This window comes from Spinacia oleracea, chromosome 2, assembly GCF_020520425.1.
Source record: "Spinacia oleracea cultivar Varoflay chromosome 2, BTI_SOV_V1, whole genome shotgun sequence".
NCBI classification, from domain to species: domain Eukaryota; kingdom Viridiplantae; phylum Streptophyta; class Magnoliopsida; order Caryophyllales; family Amaranthaceae; genus Spinacia; species Spinacia oleracea.
In genome coordinates this window covers 110,190,434-110,210,791 of record NC_079488.1, presented here as the reverse complement: position 1 = coordinate 110,210,791, position 20,358 = coordinate 110,190,434, and the positions used below count along the sequence as shown (strand labels likewise).

Here is a 20,358-nt window from a genome sequence, read left to right as displayed (position 1 = left end):
TATGTCTCATGTTTGATTGCCCTCAGCCCCGTTTGTTGTTTATATTGCCTTTATTGTTCATTCGCACAAAAACGGGAAAAAAAAAAACAATCGAGTTGATTAGGTTTACAAAGGGGAACATTTGCCAACAATTTGAAAACAACTTCCTCTTTGGACTGGTTTTTGACGAATGTTGCTTCCTTTAGCCGGATTCCGGTAGACAATGAAGAGTTGGGAAAAATTGAAGGCGATGAAGATTGCAGAGGGGTTTGAGGCATGAAAATCCTAGTTACTTTACTTAACCATGAACTTGTCTAAGTCTGGCAAATTATGGCGTTATGGAAAATTAATGACACTTACAATGTGTAAACCTACCGAAATCCGGCTAAACGTAGCACACTTGCTAATTTGCTAACACAGATGCAACCATGTTTGAAAAAGTGATTTAGGTGTTGTATTTGTTTTGTGGAAATTTTTTAAAAGGTTTGTTGGCAATTTCTCTATAGATGAAAAGATGAATATTCTTATATGCACCTGGATGCTTTTAAAAGGCAGTACTATGTAATTTTGCTCATTTAATAATTTATATGCATTTCAAATTTAAATGAGTAATACCCTTCGGAATATCCAGCTTCAGGTACACTCGGGTGTATAATAGAAAAGTTTAAGCATCATACATTTATTCTAATTTATGTACACAAGCACTATAAAATAGACCTATAGGTTTTGCACTCACCCGATGTACAATAAACTTATTGTACATCAGTGTAATTTTTACATAGTTTTTGGTAACGTTAAACATATTTTGATTAATATTTATATTATGAAACAATGTCTGATGGTAACTTTCTAAAGGTTACGGAGTACATGATTAACTTTACATATGAGTGATTTTGAAATGAAAATTTTCATTAAAATGAAATATTTTATCACGAAAAAATAAACTTTTACATTCTTAAGACAACTTTTAAGTATTTTGGGTTAAATTACACTTATAATATTTATTATATACATGGTGTAATTAAGAGTTTGTGAGACCATAATATAACATATGTGTCAAAACAAGCTTTACGGAATATCCTTTTGTAATTTTCATATCTAATAAATATGTACCGTTCTCATCTCATCCCCCTTTCCCCCCAAATGAAAACAACACATCTTGCATCTTATCCAAACAAAAAAAATAGAGGACTCAAATGCATTGGCCTCAAAAACACCACTAACAAAAACCAAAACATGCTCAAACACACAATTCCTTAAACTAAACCAGAAGCAACTAATATAACTATGGCAGCTGCTTCATCATCATACATTTCATCACTAAAACTCCCCACTTTTTCATCAAACATTCAAAGCAAAAAAGTCCCAACAAAGAGGCTCAACTTCAATTTCCGTATTTCAGCTCAACAGGAAACTGAAGTTCAGGAATCAGAGCAACTGAAAGTAGAAAATGAGAAGGTAGAAGAACAAGATGAAATGAAAGAAGTGCTGAAAAGAGCAACACCAATTGAAGCACAAGTGAATGTGAAGAGCAGAAACTTGGAAAGAGAATATGGAGGGCAATGGCTTAGCAGTGTAACCAGACATGTTAGGATTTATGCTGCATATATTGACCCTGTAACTTGTGCAATGGATCAAACCCAGATGGATAAACTCACACTTATGATTGATCCAACTGATGAATTCTTGTGGAATGATGAGACCTTGAACAAGGTTTATGTCTACTTTGAAGAGCTTGTTGATCATTATGAGGTATGATCTCTAACTTCGTCAGAGGAATGGGCTACTTAGAATTAGAGATGGCTAACGTGGCGGGTTGGGTGGGTTTGGTGGGTTGTGGGTTGGAGATAATAATCATGACTCGCCTAAGTTAACTTAGGGTGGGTAGAATCGTGAGTTGTGTCGGAAAAAAATGGATACAGTACATAATGGGTCGTGGCCTCGTGGGTTGTGTGGATCGTGGGTCATGGTGGGTTGTGACTTGTGCGGGTCGAGTGAGTCTGGTGTATTTGGTGGGTTACGATAGATTTTGAGGCTTAGTGTGACTTCGATGGGTCAGGTGGGTTTGGTGTGTTTAGACAAGTTTTACGAGCTTATTTGGGTCAGGTGGATTTGGACGACTACTTAAGAGTAAAAAAGTTATAAATTTCATATAAACTTAAATTAATTGATTTTTTTTGTTATTCACATACTAATGTAAATGTGGTTAATGTACATTTAAACAATAAAATTAAAATTTATTAGCAAGATACAAAATAGTTTAAATTAAGTTATTGAGATGGCGGGTCTGGTGTGTCACAAGGTTAGGTGGGTTGGGTGGGTCGAGTGTGTTGTGGTGGGTTGTGTCGGGTTCGATAGGATGGATTGAAATAGGTTGTGTTGAAAAAAATCGACCCACTACACATCAAGAAAAATACGAAGTATACAGGTTTCGCGGGTTGTATCATGGGTCATTAGTAGGTCCGACCCACTTATGACCCATTATAGGCTGTGTTAGGGTGGGCTGGGTAAAACCCAACTCACTGGCCATCTCTACTCATAATTATATCAGGAACTGCTGAATGCTCTGACACAATCTAATCTTTATTCACAAAAACCAGGGTGCACCTCTGACAGAATACACTCTCCGCCTCATTGGTTCAGACATAGAACATTACATAAGAAAGATGCTCTATGAAGGTGAGATCAAATACAACATGAATTCAAGAGTCTTAAACTTCAGCATGGGAAAACCAAGGATGAAATTCAACAGCAACGAGATTCCAGATGTACAGTAATATCAACAACCAGATGATGGAAATCAGAAACAGGTATTTATGTCATAATATATATATATATATAACCCATCTTATTATTATTATCTAAACACATAGAAACTTGACTTACAAAAAGGGAGTCTTCAATGAACTAGGTTATTCATTGATCCATTCCCTTTGTTCAACATTTGTGTATCTATGCGCGGTTAACTATAGCTAAAATCAGAATTTGATGTGAGAATTTCACAAAATTAACCATGACGTTTCTCAGAACTACAGTCAAGTGTTACCATTTTATAGTCATCTAGGACGATCCAGGCAAAATACTCCTAGACAAATCATCCTTCCAAGGAAACCCAGGATTTATTTCAAATGAAGGGATTTTCTGGTGACAAGAACAAAGGCAACTGTTAGAATTCCACAAAAAATAATCATAAAAACAATGGACTTTTTACAACTAAAAAGACAACAAATAGAAAAAAAGGCATTGCCAAAAAGTATTAACATCATAGTTCAAAAGTAGTCCACAACCAATGCATTAATGTGTAATACTCACTCCGTCCCATAATTATGGTCATGTTTTATATTTCAGGCGTCCCAAATTTATAGTCTTGTTTCCTTATTTGGATATTACTTTTCCCACTTTCCCATACACTTCCACTTTCCCACTTTCCCATACAATATATTCCACATTTTACACTTTCCCATACACTATATTCCACTTTCCCATACACTCTCCCACTTTCTCATACACTATATTCCAATTTTCTTAAAACCCGTGTTTTTAGTCAAACATAACTATAATTTTAGGACGGAGGGAGTAACACATATAGCCACAAAGATCATCAAGCTACACTGCTCCTAAAATGCTCTTCGTCAGGATCAGAGCATGCAATATACTATATACGTGGCTACTGCAGTTTGCAATAATTTATGTTGATAGGATTTACAAACTTCAAAATTGTTTAAAGTTTGACTGAAATATTTTATGTTAATCTTCAAATTCCATACTATTTCATTACAGCATAGTTTGCATCATGAAACAAAGTGTCAGAGGTTTTCCTTCCTTCAAGTTACTTCCTTCCATGTCATGGTTAACTCGTACACTGCCTATACTATAAGGTAGATAAGACATTACTGGTGGAAGCAAGGACATAGGGGTGGAAGCATATAAAAAAAAAACGTTCCAAAAAATCACATCCTTTATTTATAAAGACAATCAATTAACAAACAGAGTTATAATTTAGATGTAGTTAATACAATTTCAGTAGGATATTGTCCATTCAAAAGCAAATCTACTGTTTATATAATGTATAATGAGAACGCAGATGTTGGGTGATTTGGGTCTTTCAAGTCTGGAATTACAAAGACATATGTTTGATGTGAATGACTCATCTTGAAACAATTTCTCTCTTAACAAGGAGAACAGGAGGATCTAAAACTATCAGCAAAGAGTTTTTTTCCATTTGCCATCACTTCTAATAAAAATAAATTACAATCAACATCATTCCCAGTACTTTAGTGTTACTATTTCTGTTTTTGTATTTGGGTCATACTATTTAATACGAAGTATTAGATTTTTTTTTTTGGGTGCGAACTATTAGTATACAAACACTGTAACAAATTACTACTAGCATATGGGGAGGCCAAGTTATACTGGTGGGATTTTGTTTCCCAGGAAGAGCATCTGAGTATGGCCAAATATACTATGGACTAACTTGCCAGATTAATGAACTTGCAAAACTGTGTTCATGTTAATAACACAATCCCCAAGAAAGATACGGAGAAAATAAAACCATCAAACACAAGATAAATGAGTTGTTACCTTCAGATAGAATGCACACATTCGTAGCAGATTCAAGACCTTAGGATGATCGGATTTGACCTTTTGTATTTCTTCGTTCAGATCTGACATCAAGATTAGCAAAAATTTGATGAAATAACAGTCAACTTTTTTAAACAGACATCAATCTTCATATAATTAAAGAAGGATAAAAGGATGTAGTTTGCAAATAAACATCAGGCAAGCACGTGACCAGAAAAGTAGAAAAGCAAAGGATTTCTAGGACTTTTCTAATAACAGAAATAAAACAACCTAAGTGTGGTACAGCTGCTACTCAAACCATGGGATCAGCTTAGCTACGGGCTACCAAATGCAATGTGAGAAAAATGAGCATAACGAAGTCGAGTTTTCATCATTGTATATTCAGCTTTTAGGGTTTGGGTTAGCAGAAAATCACTAGTTCATTTTAGTTTTATTCCATCAGATGCCAAGACCTAAAATATGTAATTTAACACAACAATGTATAAAATTGTAATCCTATAAAAAAATTGTTGACTGAAAATATTGAATAGAACTAAAATCATACAACTTCAGTGATTCTTTTCTATGTTGTTCCATATTTCTATTGACCCAAAAAAAAAAGGGAATTCTGAGAGACTAATTTTCAAAACATTTCAGAAGAATCTTAATTTTGTCAAGTATAGATCATAATCCTCAAATGGTTTATAATACTCTTGTCTGATTGTTTTGCAGATAGGACGTTAAATGTGTACCAGAAGACAGAAGACTGAAAGTTTCAGAACCTCAGTTGATATTTAGAAATCTTATGCTGAAAAGTGATAACTTGTTGATAAAGGACATTTAAAAGAAACAGCTTTTTCGGTTGTGCTTTTGATATTGGCCACGTTTATACTCATGGCTGGAAAGATTATTCTACAAATGTCACTATTCAAGATATGTTGATATAACATTTCTTCGGCAAAGCCAAATAAAAGTTATCGTTGTTCTCTCACAGAAACATAATCGTGAATAGTTCGGTATTAATTTATAATTCATTGTCAAGGTAGGAAAAACATACACCCTCCCCCCTCCCCACACGCACAATCTCATCCCCACCCATCCCCCTTTTCAAAGAGGAAGAAGGAAGCCCATACGCTCTCGCACTCAATAAGACATAAGAGGTCACATGTTTTAAATCATTGCACCAAGTATAACGTGATTTATGAGATTCTAATCAACAGTTGCACACTGCCTTAAGCTTACTGATAATAAGGAAGACAGAAATAATAAAAGCATTGTAATTCGCAAAGCCAAACACAACTAACCAGGATATAAATCAAGATAAGATTTTCCCAAATGTCCCAGTTTGTCAGTTCCTCCACTGCGAGATTCCCTATGAATTTTCACAGGCTTTCTAGTAGACAATTGCTCCCAAAGATTTTTTAACTCCTGTTGTGTAAAGGGCTTTCTGAGGTAATCATGCAACCCTTCATCTATCCAGAATGAGGAAGACTTTCTTCGAGACTTTTCACTGTTCTTGCATGTCTTGTTCTGTGAAAAAGCATGAAGATGATAGACAAGTTAAAGTACGTAAATCTCAGAGGTAGAAAAGATAAAATAAGCACTTTCTTGATGAACCTGAATATTGCCAAAAGAACACTTACAGGTACGCTGAGCGTAATATGGTCATCTTTTGTAGTTGGTTTTATTTGTGTGGTAGTTTTTGGTCTGGAAAATGGTGTTGTAGTTGGTTTTATTTGTGTGGTAGTTTTTGGTCTGGAAAATGGGGTATGTGGTCCTGGAATTGGGGTTGAAGGTCTCAGAGTCGAGGGTGGTGGTCTCATATCTTTCTCAAGTGGTTCAGTTTCAACATCAGTTGTTTGCTGATCGCAGGGTTCGTAAAAAATTCGATCTTGGTCATATTCATAGAACACAGACTTTTCAGAGACATGGAGACTTTTCAAGAACTTTTCATAAGTCTCATCAATTACTACAGACGTTTTCTTATGAAAACCAGAATATGTTGGACCTGATCTCTGATCACTACCCACATCTAAGCTCCTATTCTTCCTAACATGATCACCGTTGTAAGATTGTGGAGTTTTCCTCTTGATCCTATCAAGATGATCATTTCCAGAATCAGAAATTTCCTGATCAACATCTATGTATACGCTTCTATTATCCCCAACACGACCACCCATGGGAGATTGTGGAGTTTTCTTCTTGTTCCCATCATGATGACCAATTTTGGAACCAGAATTTTTTAGACCGGATTTCACACTACCACCCATGGGAGATTGTGGAGTTTTCTTCTTGTTCCCATCATGATGACCACATTTGGAACTAAATTTTTTCAGACCGGACTTCAGATCATTAGCCACATTTAAGCTCCTCTGTAACACGTCAGATGAGTCATTCTCTGCACCGGATCTTTTCCGGGTTGATTTCAAATTCTCATCCTGATATAAGTTCTTCTTGTCAGGAATGCAAGTACCGCTACGAGATTTTGGAGTTTTCCTCTTATTCTCACAAGGCAAATGCCGAAAATCCTCCTCCTCTTCATAACATATTGGAATTAATACACCATTCTCTGTGGACACGTTACACATATATGCATTGTTACGTTCTTCCAAGTTTTTCAAGAATTCCATATAAGTGGGATCATCATCACCTTCCTCCACAAATTTTTCATCCCAAAATTCTTGTAAACCCTCCAAAAATGAAGCATAGTCTTCATCCACTTTACCATTTTCAAAACTTGAGGCTTCACGCCTGCGTCTTTTTTTATTCGAGTTGGTCAATTCCATGTCTAAAAGATAATCTGCACCTTCATAAATTGCCCTACTCATGGCTGCCATACTGCTGGTTTACTCCCTCTCACTGATACCTCTTCTTGTTACTCTTTCTCTCACTTCAAATCACTGACTCCCAAATATAATTGCATGCACCACCAAGCTACATAACCCTAAAGAAGCAACAATGATTCAATTTCCCAGCAATGAACAGTTGATAAAACACACACACAAGAACAGACCATAAAACACATGATCAAATCCGAAACAAATCCGAAAATGCCAGGCATAAAAACCGAACCAAGCCTGCGATAAGCTATATAATTCTCAAAAAACAACAGCAATTCAATTTACCGGCAATGTACCCAAAAGGGTTATTAGGTTCAACTGAACCCCCAAATCTGATAACTTTGAAAGTGAAAGAGTTAAACAATGAACGAAATAAGTGATTCTGGAATACTTTGATCCTCAAATCCGAACGCCTTTTAGATGGGATTGGAAAAGACGGAAGGAAGAAGCTACAGAGGAGATACATTGAGAGTTTATTTTTAATGTCATTTAGGAAGAAAATATATGCGCAAGATTATTCATACTACATTTTATATTTAAGCAATTGGTGTGAAATTGAACCAACATGGCAACATGCATCACCAAATCATGTAATTAAGAATCAATTCATGCAATTAAGAACAAATTATAAGAAATTCACACATACTTTTTAGAAAAAGATGGATTTTTTTCCCAATTAATTACAATGTAGCTTACCCTAACCTCCAATTGAAGATTCGTCAGTACTCGTGGTGGTGATTCCGGTGGTGGGAGTGGTGAGACGGGGACGCAAGTGCAAATGCGCCACCACTATGAGCAGCAAGATCAGTCGTATGAATCTTATTCTCCGGCGGTTAGAGATCAGATCTCCTCCGTCGACGGTGGTGGAGAGAGAATAGAGGATGTTGAGAGCGGAAGTGATGGAGTATCCGATGAATGTGAGTTTAAGGAAAGAGACCTGTTTGGGCGCGTTTTATGTAATCTGTATTTCTTTAGACTTTAGTAGGTCCGTAGACCTGTCAAACGGGTCGGTCGGTCGGGTTGTAAAAATTTACTTTCGGGTTCGGGTTGAATCGGGTCGGTCACTTTCGGGTTCGGGTTTACAAATGCTTGTTCAAGACCCAGAACTTTCGGGTTCGGGTCGACCCAACGGGTTGAGAGATTTTAAAACGCGCATTATATTTTCATTAATTTAGGTGAAAAATATACAAAATATTGGCACAAGTTAACAAATTTTCCTACGAAAGTTTATATTTTGTCAAATTCAATCATAAAATGGCGTATAATTCAAATTAAAATCATATTACACAGAACAATAGTAAAAACAACGTGTCTTTTATGCTTAAATTTTCTCATAATCTCATTTATTGCTATAAATACAATGATTTTCAATCGGTCGGGTCTAAAACGGGTTCGGTCGGGTTTTGACCCATTCCTTTTCGGGTTGTTCGGGTTCGGATAAAATCGGGTTACGGGTCACAAAATCTTGTTCAGGACCCAGTATTTTCGGGTCGGGTTCGGGTCGATTTTCGGGTCGGGTCAATTTTTGACAGCTCTAAAGGTCCGTTATTTTGATCTAAGTTCAACCGAGCGGAAATTAATAGACCTGAACTGAACTAAATTACGTAGTACTCAGTGCTTTATAAATTTTGAGTTAAATAGGAAATCTATACCTAGTATTTAAAAAGGAAGATCATAGATTATTAGATGACATGTGTCATCACATCTTTCCACCATTAATTTTTCCTTTTGTTGTTTGTTATTCGAATAATTTTACAGCTTTAACACCGCACTTCATCTTCTTCATTCAACATCAATTCACCATTTAATTCATATAACCTCTTACACCCATCTTAGTTTCTTCTTCAACACTCGATATTAATCCATCATCTAATTTGTATATTTTTTCAACTTTTAACTCACTGAAGTCACAATCCTCAATAAAATTAGCATTTTAAAAGACCGCTTAACAACTACTATATAATTGCCCGTTCATTGAACGGGCTCAGAAGCTAGTAAGTTCAAAATAACATACCTTTGAACATAAGAAAAGCACTAAAGTCGAGGTTTTTAAACGTCAAGTGACTTGTGAATAAATTAGACACGTTAGTAATTTAGTAGTCACTAGATAAACAATTTTTAGTACCAACAATGCGTATGTCGGTGCAAAAAGCAAATGACTCGTATTGGTACTACTGAAGAGTGTATTCATAGACCAGTATCAATATTACAAATTCGCTTTAAATCCAAACTCCGAAGAGTCGCTTGCGTCCATTCTAAATACAAGCTAGTTTTGAGACTTCACCTAAAAGCCATCTCAATATTACAAATTCGCTTTAAATCCAAACTCCGATAATTGGATCCGACCAAAAAAATCAAATTTCTAAAAAATGAAGTCTTACCTAATCTGAATAAAAAACAATAAACTAATCTAACCTAGACCTTGTTCTCTTCGACTTGTAAGACTTTATTTTTTAGGTTCTATAAATTTAGATTTAACCCGTCAATAAAAATTAAATAAAATACTATAAATTAAATAAGATCGTATAAGTTCAGATGAGTTATATTCATACTCTGGTTCAGATAATTTCAATTTTTTTTTGGGTGATTAGATAATTTCATGCCTTGTAAAACAACAGATCCCTAATCTAATCTGAATTAGACCCAACAAAGTTAAAACAACTCACTATAAAAACAGAAAATATTTGGAATATCCTTTCTCACTCACCTGATACCGAAATTCTAAAAGTAAATCACTTTCTCCGACATAATCTCCGATGGTGGATTTCGCTGCCGATCAACTCGCCAACCTCGACATGTCTGAGCTTGATTGCCCTAATCTCCTGAAAAACCTCGAAATTCTCTCTCCTGATCATGTTCGTATCTATTTCTTCCCTTATTTTAAAGTTCAATTTGTATAATTCTGGTAGAGAAGTTGAAATCAAAGAATTTTATTTTGAATTAATTGAATTGAATCCAGGTCGAATTGGCGAAGATATTGATTCAGAATGGACAGAGTCATCTGTTTAATGATTGGCCTGAATCCGGTGTTGATGACGATGAGAAACGAGCATTCTTTGATCAGGTTCAGTTCAATTTTTTTTTTTTTTTTTTTTTTTTTGAAATCTGGAAGATTTATTGGTATAGTGCCTTCATGATTCTGTTGACTGTTGCTGCTAGTCTATAATGTAGAATTATAGAACTGCTATATATGCTACATTGGGTTAAATTTTAGGGTGCCACGAACTACAGTGACGTAGATGGGTTTCGAATTCGATCCATAAGTGTTGTACTGTAATCTAGAAGAATTGGAACTAAAAAGGAATATCTTTTAGGTATACATCTTTGATTAGGATATTACGGCCTTATTCGCCTTCTCTTGTTGCGTTTAGCTGCTGCTGTTAGCCTGTTACTGTTTGTATCATCAGTCCTCAGTCCAGAGCTGCTGTCACTTAGCTTATAACCTACTCCCTCCGTCCCATTTTTATAGTCCTGTCTGACTAAAAGCACAGGTTTTAAGAAAAGTGTAATATAGTGTATGGGAAGTTGGAATACAGTACATTGATGATTGATTTGTATGAAAAAACACAATATAGTACATGTAAAAGGGAGTATAGTACACGTGAGAGGTTTTCAATGCATTTTTAATTAATATTGTACATGAGGAAAGTGGAGAACTTAATGACCAAAAATAGAAACTGGACTATAGTTTTGGAACGGAGGGAGTAAGATTTTGACTTTCCTAAGTGGCACAAACAATGAAAGCATATAATGTGCACGAAAATGGCACAACTCTTTTAGGTTTTCTTGAGTGCTTCTACATTAATGGCTTGATGCATGTACTTTTACTTTGTAGCTAGGTTCCAAGGAAAGAGATAGATGTGACGACATAACTGCTTTTTTCAATGTGGCTTTATATTTAGATACTGCTTTTAATATATTCCTTTCTTCTTTGTTATCTTTTACTGAATGTTGCTAGCTTTTTTTCCAGGTTGCCCGCCTTAATGCCTGCTATTTTGGTGGTTTGGAGCAATACATAAAAAATGCTAGAGAACTTCTGGCAGATTCAAAGGCTGGAAAGAATCCGTTTGACGGCTTTACACCTTCAGTAAGTCAAGCTTCATACTGATAGTTGAGTTTAGCAAAGGTTTAAATTATCATCTGATGCGTGTATATATCAAGTGGTAAAAAAGAAGTTTAACAAACGAGTAAAGGGAGATAACTGTCTCACTGGCTGCAGGAGATGACTGAAATTTGTGACAAGTGCAAAAGCTTAATCATGAAAGCAGCTATGCTCGTGTAATTTTATATTTTCAGTTTAATTTGGCTACCAGAAATGCACAGAATCTCTAGTATTGCTATCTGAACTGATACCTGAGGATTCTGAATTGGGTGTAATACTATAAACTAGCCAGTGTTTGTGAAGAACCAGATGAAGGAAAGAGATTAAGACTATCTCGAATGGAGAAAGGACTCACCGAGTCACCGGCATTAGGTTTTCTGGGTTGTTACTTTCTAGCTCTTAGCTTTATTACATCTACTGACAGTACTGAGAATGTTTTAGTATGGCTTACTTCAATTGCAGTTCAGATATAGAATTAAACTTTTGATATTTAGTACAGACCTGAATGCATCTGTCTGCTATAGATATTTGATATTCTATAAAAGTGGGAAGCGATGTAGACTTGCATAAGGTATCAGTATTAAGTGTATGTCTTGTTGAAGCAGTTGTTTATACTTCGTATGTTGATAATCTTCATGCAGGTTCCAACAGGTGAAAATCTTACTTTTGGTGATGAGAACTTCATCAATTATGAAGAGGCTGGCGTCAAGGAAGCAAAAAACGCTGCATTTGTTCTTGTTGCTGGGGGGCTTGGAGAACGTCTTGGGTACAATGGAATCAAGGTGATAAATCTTGTTCATCTTTCAACTCCCCCCCCCCCCCCCCCCCCCCCCCCCCCCCAAGGGAATAGAACAAGGTTAAAAGCTAGCAAGAAATGGTAGCAAATTATCTTTACCTTCCTTTTGCTGGTAATTAGTACTGTCAAACACTGCCAATCTGCCATGCTTTCCCTGGGTGGTTTGGTGGATTACAGAAGAGGTTGCTTCAAGTTTTTCTTACACGGTTTATTCAGTGATGACTTACATGATCTTTTTTGGCGGTATATAATCAGACTACAATAGTCACTCTCTCACCATTTCCTCATGGATGTGCACTTTGCATGTTCCTTGCTATGACAAGGTCGACAATACACGATTTTTCTTTAACATGATTTAATTTTTAATATTGTGATATTCGGTCTGTTACGTCTAACAACTCATTGTCAGCTGGTTGCATGAAAATTTTGAACCTTTTCTTTTTCTGGTGTTGTTGTTGGAAGCCAAATCAGTTGCGTAGATGCGTTCTTTTGTAACTTTAGACAGAGTGTATTCAATTAGCAACATAAGATTATTATATTGATCTCTATGAAAATCTTGCAGGTTGCTCTTCCTTCTGAAACCTCCACCGGAACATGCTTCTTACAGCTGTACATAGAGTATATTCTTGCTCTTCAAGAAGCTAGTGGCAAACTGGCTGAAGGTTGGTGCTGCAGAAACTCTCAATTGTAGCTTTAGAGTCTGTTTCTAGTCTTTTGCAGGCGGAATGTTTGGACACGGATAGTCTGTTTGTGTCTCTTGCATGCTTGATGGTCCTTTCTAGATTTAAGTTTTCTGAGTGATCCTCTTTCCTAGTCTTTTGATCATCTAGATTATGCGATTTTGAAAGTGAAAAATGAAATTTTGGTATCTAGACAGAGATGGACAGTAAATTTCAAACTTAACTGCTTTAGGTTATGTATTTTATAGATTTGTACATGGGCTGAAAGGAGGCGGAAATTCTGCAATTGTTAGATGCTTCTTATTGTAGTGTTCCTTCATGCTGCTGGTCTGTTTCTCTTCATCTGGTGTTTAGCACTACTAATTATCACAATTAACTATGAACTGAATGAGTGAAGCCTAGCAAGCACTGTCCTGATGTTAGGATCTGGAACTTCAGAGGATCAGCCATATCTGTTTGTGCACTATGCACTAGTAAATTGTAATTACCTTCTTGAACAAAGGGGGTGATATAATTTGAAGGAAGGCAACTTTAAACTGTGTTGCCTTGTTAGGTTGAGTATCGGGCCTTAGTTCCTTTCACCGACGATCAATCTGCATAATCTCCATCCCACCCAAAAGTTCTGTTGCTAGATCTTTTTCCCTTTGCTCTGAAAGAGAAACTGCTGGACAGGCTTACGAGGGGGTAGGCAAAGTTTCATCCCCTGCTTCACTTGTAATCTGAACAGCCAGACTCCGACCTTGATTTTCATGAAGCTATTGACTTCATTTCATGTTCTTGAAAATCTAAGTGCCAAACCCAGTCTGAAGCCATATATGTACATCAATATTAAGCTCGATTGATCTGAACGGAACCAAATTCTCGTCAAATATATTGACATCCTGCCTGTCTACAGAGGATACTGAATGGTTTTTACATGTACTCTGCCATATTGAAGAGGTTATTCATCATGTGTATTTCCTTGTCACCTTTGATAACCATAATGTTTCTTATATTGTATGTAGAAAACCCTGAAATTAAGGCTAGAGAATGCAACGAAAGCATCATCGCAACAGATTTTGTGTTCCTTCTCTTTCTTAATGACAGATACCTCATCCAAGAACCATTAATAGATTCTGTACAGACCCGACTCCCCATGTTCTCCGTTAGGGATGCCAACAAGTCGAGACGAGCCAAGTATTGGTCTGTGGATGTCTAAATTTACCCAGCCTTACCCTTATTTTGCAAAGAGGTTATTTCCAGGGATCGAACTTGTGACCTATCGGATAGCAAGTAGACACTTGACATTGCGCCAAGGCACGACCTTCAGTTTATTCTCTCATGACTCATGAGGGGATTCATTTGAATTACTATACTGACCTTTTAAAAGAGTATGGAATGCTTTTGAATGTTTAACTGATTTTACCATTATTACTGCTTAGGAGTTGATTGGGATTTTAATTTGTACGACTGCTGTCCTGTGCTCAAGTAAGCCAACTTATTCATGGAAATGATTTCCTTAAATATGTAGGTGAAACGCAAAAGGAGATACCTCTTGCTATTATGACTTCTGATGACACTCATGCACGAACTTTGGCACTGTTGGAGTCAAATGCTTATTTCGGAATGAAGCCAACGCAAGTCACACTTCTCAAGCAGGTACCGCAAATTTTTTGGATATAAACTACCTGAATATCAATTTTATGAGAATTTCACTAAAATGTGGATTATTTCAGGAAAAAGTTGCTTGCTTAGCTGATAATGATGCCAGACTTGCTGTGGACCCACAAAATAAGTACAGAATTCAGGTACTCATCATATTGTTACGTATATGAAATTACAAATCAATTGAAATTAACCATAAGTTGTTATGCAATCTCTCCTGGGCTAAATCTTCCTTGCTGCTTCTTGTGGCAGACAAAGCCTCATGGCCATGGTGATGTGCATTCACTTTTGTTTTCCAGTGGTCTTCTAAACAAATGGTATGCATTCATTTTTATTACAGGGGTCATGTTTTTTTCGTCTTAGATTATTAATATACGAGTATTATAGGAGCAAATGAGCAATGTATTCCCTCATTGTGTCAATTAATAAATTTACAAAATTATTTCAAATGCCCTAAGGAACTATTTTACATGTGCTGTTTTAATAATGGTAATTTGTTTTAGTCTATTCTGATTCATTAAGTTGAGGAACCCTGCTGATTTTGATTTCTGGAATACCTTCTAATTAGGCGTGATGCTGGTGTAAAATGGGTTCTGTTCTTCCAAGACACAAATGGGCTTCTCTTCAAGGTTTGTTTAGTTCTTTGGTCCCGCGAGGCCATAACCCCTCCCCTTTTACCCCTTAAAGCTGTTCTTGTCGGACAGGTAGCAGTGTTGCTCAGATAAATGAAGCTGTTTGAATTTGTATTGTGAAATTGGTGGCACTAGGATTAATCTGTACTCTGTAGTGACTTTTTGGGTACAGAGACAAATAATAGTCTCCTGCAATCCTACTCCCATTGGTACTTCAAATTCCATTCTCTAGGCGTCCCCCGAAAAGTTCGGTTTAACATTGGAAACTATTGTGATTGGGAATTTGGACAACAATAATAAGTGAAAATCTACAACTCATTTTCCCTAAAGGCAATTAGTATGCATCACTGGAGTTCTTGGCTTGTTGAACAGATAGTGCTTCAAGTCCTTTCAATTACCGATTCCTGTTTTATTGACACAACTAACTCCATGCACGAATAAAAAAGTTGATAAAAAGAGGAAAATAACATATTTTCTCTAATTTGGTATTTCCCAAAGTTTGACAAACATTTAGGCCAGAGGAAGTATAATACTATAACGTGTACATATATGATGATATTCCGCATTGACTGTATATTTTAAGATAGCACTGATGTGGTTTTAGATATCTGATAAAAATTGTTGATTCTTATTTAATCTAGTTGTTAGTTTATTTATTCTTTTATTCATATCCATGCATCAATATAAGTGTGCACAGCTAATGAAGAACTAGAAACATTGATTGACCATGTATCTTCAATTCCTTTTTTATTTGTCACTTTATTCTTCTTCTTATGTTTGTGCTACTGTAGGCAATTCCAGCATCATTGGGAGTCAGTGCCACCAAACAGTACCAGGTTAATTCTCTTGCAGTTCCTCGAAAAGCAAAAGAAGCTATTGGAGGCATTGCTAAGCTTACACATGCTGATGGTATTTAGTTGACTTTCTGGATTACATTAAACTCACTTATTGTACCTCATTGCATTCATTTTTTTTTTGTTCTCTGGTTCTTCATCGCTACCTCCTATAACTTTATACTCTTCCTAAGTAAGCGTTCCTTCCCATAGTAGTTTGCTTACTTTCCTTTGGCACGGAGCTTATAAAGTGGATTTGGAACTTTGGAGAGAGTTTAAATTAACAAAAAAAAGTGCAATTAATTCAGGACAAACAATTAAGGCAAGTGTGCACATAGTGTGGGACGGAGTGAGTAATATTAATAGGTTTTGCAAGTGAGTGGGTAAGAAATGTCTAGACTTGTCGCTTCAATCTGGCTAAGCATTTTTTTGTTTTTGAATGGGAAGAAGAAAGCCATAATGGTGCCTTATCCTCTTTTTTGTTAAGAAAGAAAATAACATCCGTCTTTGTCAAATGTGACTTGAATGAGTCCTCTACTCCTCTTCTTCATTCTGGATGGAGCCTGGTTTATGTCACACCTTTGAGTTCAATCATCTCCGTATGTGCTCTGTTTGGTTTCATAAAGACGCTAGTCATCCCCTACAAATGTAGTGTGATATTTTTTGGCATGTATTTTAGGATAAGGAGATACGGATATATGACCATTGATCAATGCAAATGCAGTTGTAACTATGTTCGTATTTTGCTATTTTTTGACTGAGAAAAACGTGAACTTTCAGGGAGGACAATGGTAATCAACGTCGAGTACAATCAACTTGACCCTCTACTTCGAGCAACGATCAATCCTGAAGGGGATGTCAACTGTGAGACTGGATTCTCACCTTTCCCTGGAAATATTAATCAGGTAACATCCGAATTGAACTCCTCCCTACCCTCGCCCCCTCCCTAAATTGTTATTTCCTACCTCCTCCTGTGTATGGGTAAGTGCATTTACATTTAGTGAATGATTATACATACTTAGGATGAGTGTTATTTGGCATTCTGTCTGGAGGTAGAGAATTTGTAATTTACTTTTGTAAGCATTGTCAACTTTTCTCCTAGATACTATTGAAAATTTGGAAAATATTAACTGTATTTGCTTATTATAGTTGGTGATTCCTTAGACACGTTTGAGTTTTAAGAAAGGCTTTAGATACATTTACAAAATCCATTGACCTCTTTTTTATTTAATTTTTTTCTTATGAAAATATGGTTACATGTTATTTGGAGAGAGTGCTCTGTAAAATACCCTTGGATCTAAAATTTGCAAGATTTTCTTGGTTCAAATGAAGAATATCATTCATTCAACGATATTATTTCTTTGCTTCTGTTTTCTGATAATTTGACCCATGAGGTTGTGACATTTCTTTGCAGCTAATATTGGAACTTGAATCATACATTGAGGAGCTTAAGAAGACAGGAGGTGCCATCAAAGAGTTTGTTAACCCAAAGTAGTCTTCTGTTTCCTTGAGCTTTGCTATTTCGTTACTGACTGTCGCACATCTCGCTGTTGTTTATTCACTCACAATTTGCTTCGTTTAATTTACTCACTTTTCTTGTTACAATATTGATCTCCTGTTTCCAGTTGGTATGATGGTAAGGTATTAATTTCAAAATTTTATACTTTGTAGGTATAAGGATGCTACAAAAACTTCATTTAAGTCTTCTACTAGATTGGAGTGTATGATGCAAGATTACCCAAAGACTTTGCCTCCAACTGCAAGGGTTGGGTTTACTGTAAGTTGCAGCCTGTCTATATGTAATAGACATTCTTGTTATTGGGAAGACCTCGGAATCACCTTACATGATTCATTCGTTTTTGTCGTAGGTGATGGATATATGGCTTGCTTATGCACCTGTGAAGAACAATCCTGAAGATGCCGCAAAGGTAATTGTCTAAGAAGGCCAGTTTATCAAGACGGTGAAAATTTAGCTGCTTCACCTCCCTAACTTGAAATCAATTTTGAGAAGCGAGGAAAAGAGAAATAATAAAGTGAAAATGAAGTTTAATGTAGGTGGATCCATGGCCTTTTTATGCAGTGGTGAACAACCCATTAACCAAACTTGAAAAGAGACTAAAAGAGAGGGAAAGAGTAAGAGTAGAGTAAGCATGGAGTTCACTTTTAAATGGGTCCAACATGACAGGATGCTTGACAATTTTTCCAAGTAATTACTTGGTACACCGATGATTAATCATGAAACCTCAATCGAGTCTATGGTTGTCATTACATGTGACTTTGCTTCTCTTGAACATGTTCTTTCTTAATATTTTGATTTTGCATTATTCAGTGAAGCTGCTATACCAGAATTTATGCAATATGACTAAAATCCTTAGATGGTTACTAGTACTACTAGATTTTTCATTCTTGTCCTTTGTCGGTATGCTGTATGCTTTTCTTTGTTTTCTAAATGCTTTCTGCTTCCCAGATCTTATATATTTATTACTCCACCTGTCATCTTGAAGTCTTCTTGAAGTCTGATGCGACTTTATTGGTTTTCTTATTGGTGAAGGTTCCAAGGGGTAATCCATATCATAGTGCAACTTCTGGTGAAATGGCAATCTACAGAGCACACAGCCTTATATTAAAAAAGGTAGTTACTTTGTTGATCATGCCAAACTTTTGGATTTTTTTGTTACTTTTCTGTGTTCGACTTCCCTTCTTTCTACTCAATTTGAACGGAGGAGGCTTGCGTTTTCACACATAATTCATGAACTCTCTGTTTGATCTTGCTTTGAATCAACAACTATTTTGTTTGTTAGGCGGGTGTTCAAATTGGTGACCCAATTATGCATGTGTTTAACGGACAAGAAGTGGAGGTGTGGCCTCGCATTGTGTGGAAGCCAAAATGGGCACTGACATTTTCAGACGTAAAAAGAAAAATTGGAGGAAACTGCTCCGTGTCACAAAAGTCTACCATGGTTCTCAAGGGCCGAAATATTCTCGTTGAGGGTCTTTCCTTGGATGGAGCACTTGTTGTTGACTCAATTGACAATGCAGAGGTATATATGGTTTAAACATACAAGTAATTCTTTACAAGTTGCCTAGTTAGTCAAGTTCTCGATTTGTGATTTACCATCACTCGATCCAACTATAATGTGTGTTATTTAGATGACAAATAACTTTATCCTTTTTCAATTTGTGATATTTCACCCTTAAACTTCTCGTTTCACCAATTCATTATCACCCTTCCAAGAGACTCTTAAAACCCATTGCAGAACTAATGCATCTATTTAGAACAAGGGAGTGATTCATATTGAACAAATTCACATGCACATTAGATTATTTTTGCTTCGTGTTTCTCACACTTGTGGTTTTTGTTCACTCTTTGTCCATAGGTGAAAGTGGAAGGTTCCACGCAAAACACGGGTTGGATCCTTGAAAATGTTGATTATAAGGACTCTTCATATCCTGAAGAAATAAGGATAAGAGGGTTTAGAATAAATAAAGTGGAACAACTTGAAGGAAATTTCCGTGAACCTGGAAGACATTGCTTGAAACCTTGATGTCAAGAGTTGGCATAAGGGTAAATTCCTTTGACGGTATGATGAGAAATTGATGTTATGCGGGTGAAGTTGTGTAGCGGTCTTTAATTGTACATTTTTATTCATTGATTGTATCCCGCGCTATCGAAAGGGCGTTTTAATATTACTCTTGTAGATACGATTAAAGCTCGTAGATACGATTAAAGCTCGTGGTTAATTCTGTACATGCATAATATTGCATAGTAATCTTTGTTTAATTAAGCAATTGTGTACAAATTTGGAAATTGTTTGTCGATTTCATGGAGGTAATCTACAACCATGTTTTTGTGAGTTTTGTTTTCTGTAAAAACATGATCCTACTCTTTATATTGATTTTTGCTGATTAATTCTAGTGGTTGATTGAAGGTATGCAATAAAAGAAACTATAAAATCAAAATCATTGCTAAAAGTAAGAAACGATCTTTGATTTTCAAATATAGATTTTAATATTTGCAACTTCGGCGAAGGTTTGTCCATGTCATGCTCGTATAAAATACTCAACGGTCATTAAATATCGGATGGAATAATTCGGGTAATGAAGTGGGAATCCCGTCAATTTGGATAAAAACAAACTAGAATAACGGTTACGTTTAGCGATAAACATAGCCAACTTTGGACAATAAAGATAGATTGTGAGTTGTGACATGTAATACACTCTTAACTATTAAAATTGATTCGTACCAATATAGAGTTGGCTCAAGTGATAAGCAGCTTGATGCCGATTAAGGG

At 36.1% G+C, this 20,358-nt stretch overlaps 3 protein-coding genes across 4 annotated transcripts; 2 read left to right on the top strand and 1 right to left on the bottom strand.

Moving 5' to 3' along the window:
• The first annotated feature begins 1,127 nt into the window (after window positions 1-1,127).
• On the top strand, window positions 1,128-5,541 carry LOC110782011 (NAD(P)H-quinone oxidoreductase subunit M, chloroplastic). Its single transcript, XM_021986059.2, has 3 exons — window positions 1,128-1,731; window positions 2,580-2,789; window positions 5,272-5,541. Exons 1-2 carry the CDS (start codon window positions 1,267-1,269, stop codon window positions 2,754-2,756), a joined length of 642 nt encoding a protein of 213 aa, XP_021841751.1. The 5' UTR covers window positions 1,128-1,266; the 3' UTR covers window positions 2,757-2,789; window positions 5,272-5,541.
• Window positions 2,793-8,336, bottom strand: LOC110782010 (uncharacterized). Of its 2 annotated transcripts, none has more exons than XM_021986056.2 (5): window positions 8,076-8,336; window positions 6,183-7,483; window positions 5,844-6,069; window positions 4,561-4,643; window positions 2,793-3,120 (listed from the first exon to the last, which is right to left on the bottom strand). In XM_021986056.2, the coding sequence occupies exons 2-5, from the start codon at window positions 7,374-7,376 to the stop codon at window positions 3,040-3,042; spliced, it is 1,584 nt and encodes a 527-aa protein (XP_021841748.1). In that variant the 5' UTR covers window positions 7,377-7,483; window positions 8,076-8,336; the 3' UTR covers window positions 2,793-3,039. The 2 variants fall into 2 exon arrangements, with proteins under 2 accessions (XP_021841748.1, XP_021841749.1); XM_021986057.2 differs by having other exon boundaries at window positions 8,082-8,336.
• A 1,709-nt stretch (window positions 8,337-10,045) lies between these two features.
• On the top strand, window positions 10,046-19,920 carry LOC110782013 (UDP-sugar pyrophosphorylase 1). The gene is made up of 17 exons (XM_021986060.2): window positions 10,046-10,234; window positions 10,339-10,443; window positions 11,350-11,466; window positions 12,123-12,263; window positions 12,840-12,939; window positions 14,468-14,595; window positions 14,673-14,744; window positions 14,854-14,918; window positions 15,170-15,230; window positions 16,025-16,142; window positions 16,847-16,971; window positions 17,481-17,557; window positions 17,738-17,843; window positions 17,935-17,994; window positions 18,618-18,698; window positions 18,868-19,107; window positions 19,444-19,920. Exons 1-17 carry the CDS (start codon window positions 10,136-10,138, stop codon window positions 19,609-19,611), a joined length of 1,863 nt encoding a protein of 620 aa, XP_021841752.1. The 5' UTR covers window positions 10,046-10,135; the 3' UTR covers window positions 19,612-19,920.
• The last annotated feature ends 438 nt before the right edge of the window (window positions 19,921-20,358 follow it).

What these genes read in the sequence shown, in the direction of transcription:
- LOC110782011 (XM_021986059.2), top strand. Translation starts at nt 1,267, where the DNA reads ATGGCAGCTGCTTCATCATCATACATTTCATCACTAAAACTCCCCACT. An exon ending in AGCTTGTTGATCATTATGAG is followed by an intron (nt 1,732 to 2,579) that starts GTATGATCTCTA and finishes CACAAAAACCAG; the next exon opens with GGTGCACCTCTGACAGAATA.
- LOC110782010 (XM_021986056.2), bottom strand. Translation starts at nt 7,376, where the DNA reads ATGGCAGCCATGAGTAGGGCAATTTATGAAGGTGCAGATTATCTTTTA. An exon ending in ATATTACGCTCAGCGTACCT is followed by an intron (nt 6,070 to 6,182) that starts GTAAGTGTTCTT and finishes GCTTTTTCACAG; the next exon opens with AACAAGACATGCAAGAACAG. An exon ending in TGTGTGCATTCTATCTGAAG is followed by an intron (nt 3,121 to 4,560) that starts GTAACAACTCAT and finishes TCTTGTCACCAG; the next exon opens with AAAATCCCTTCATTTGAAAT.
- LOC110782013 (XM_021986060.2), top strand. Translation starts at nt 10,136, where the DNA reads ATGGTGGATTTCGCTGCCGATCAACTCGCCAACCTCGACATGTCTGAG. An exon ending in AACGAGCATTCTTTGATCAG is followed by an intron (nt 10,444 to 11,349) that starts GTTCAGTTCAAT and finishes CTTTTTTTCCAG; the next exon opens with GTTGCCCGCCTTAATGCCTG. An exon ending in TAAGCTTACACATGCTGATG is followed by an intron (nt 16,143 to 16,846) that starts GTATTTAGTTGA and finishes GTGAACTTTCAG; the next exon opens with GGAGGACAATGGTAATCAAC.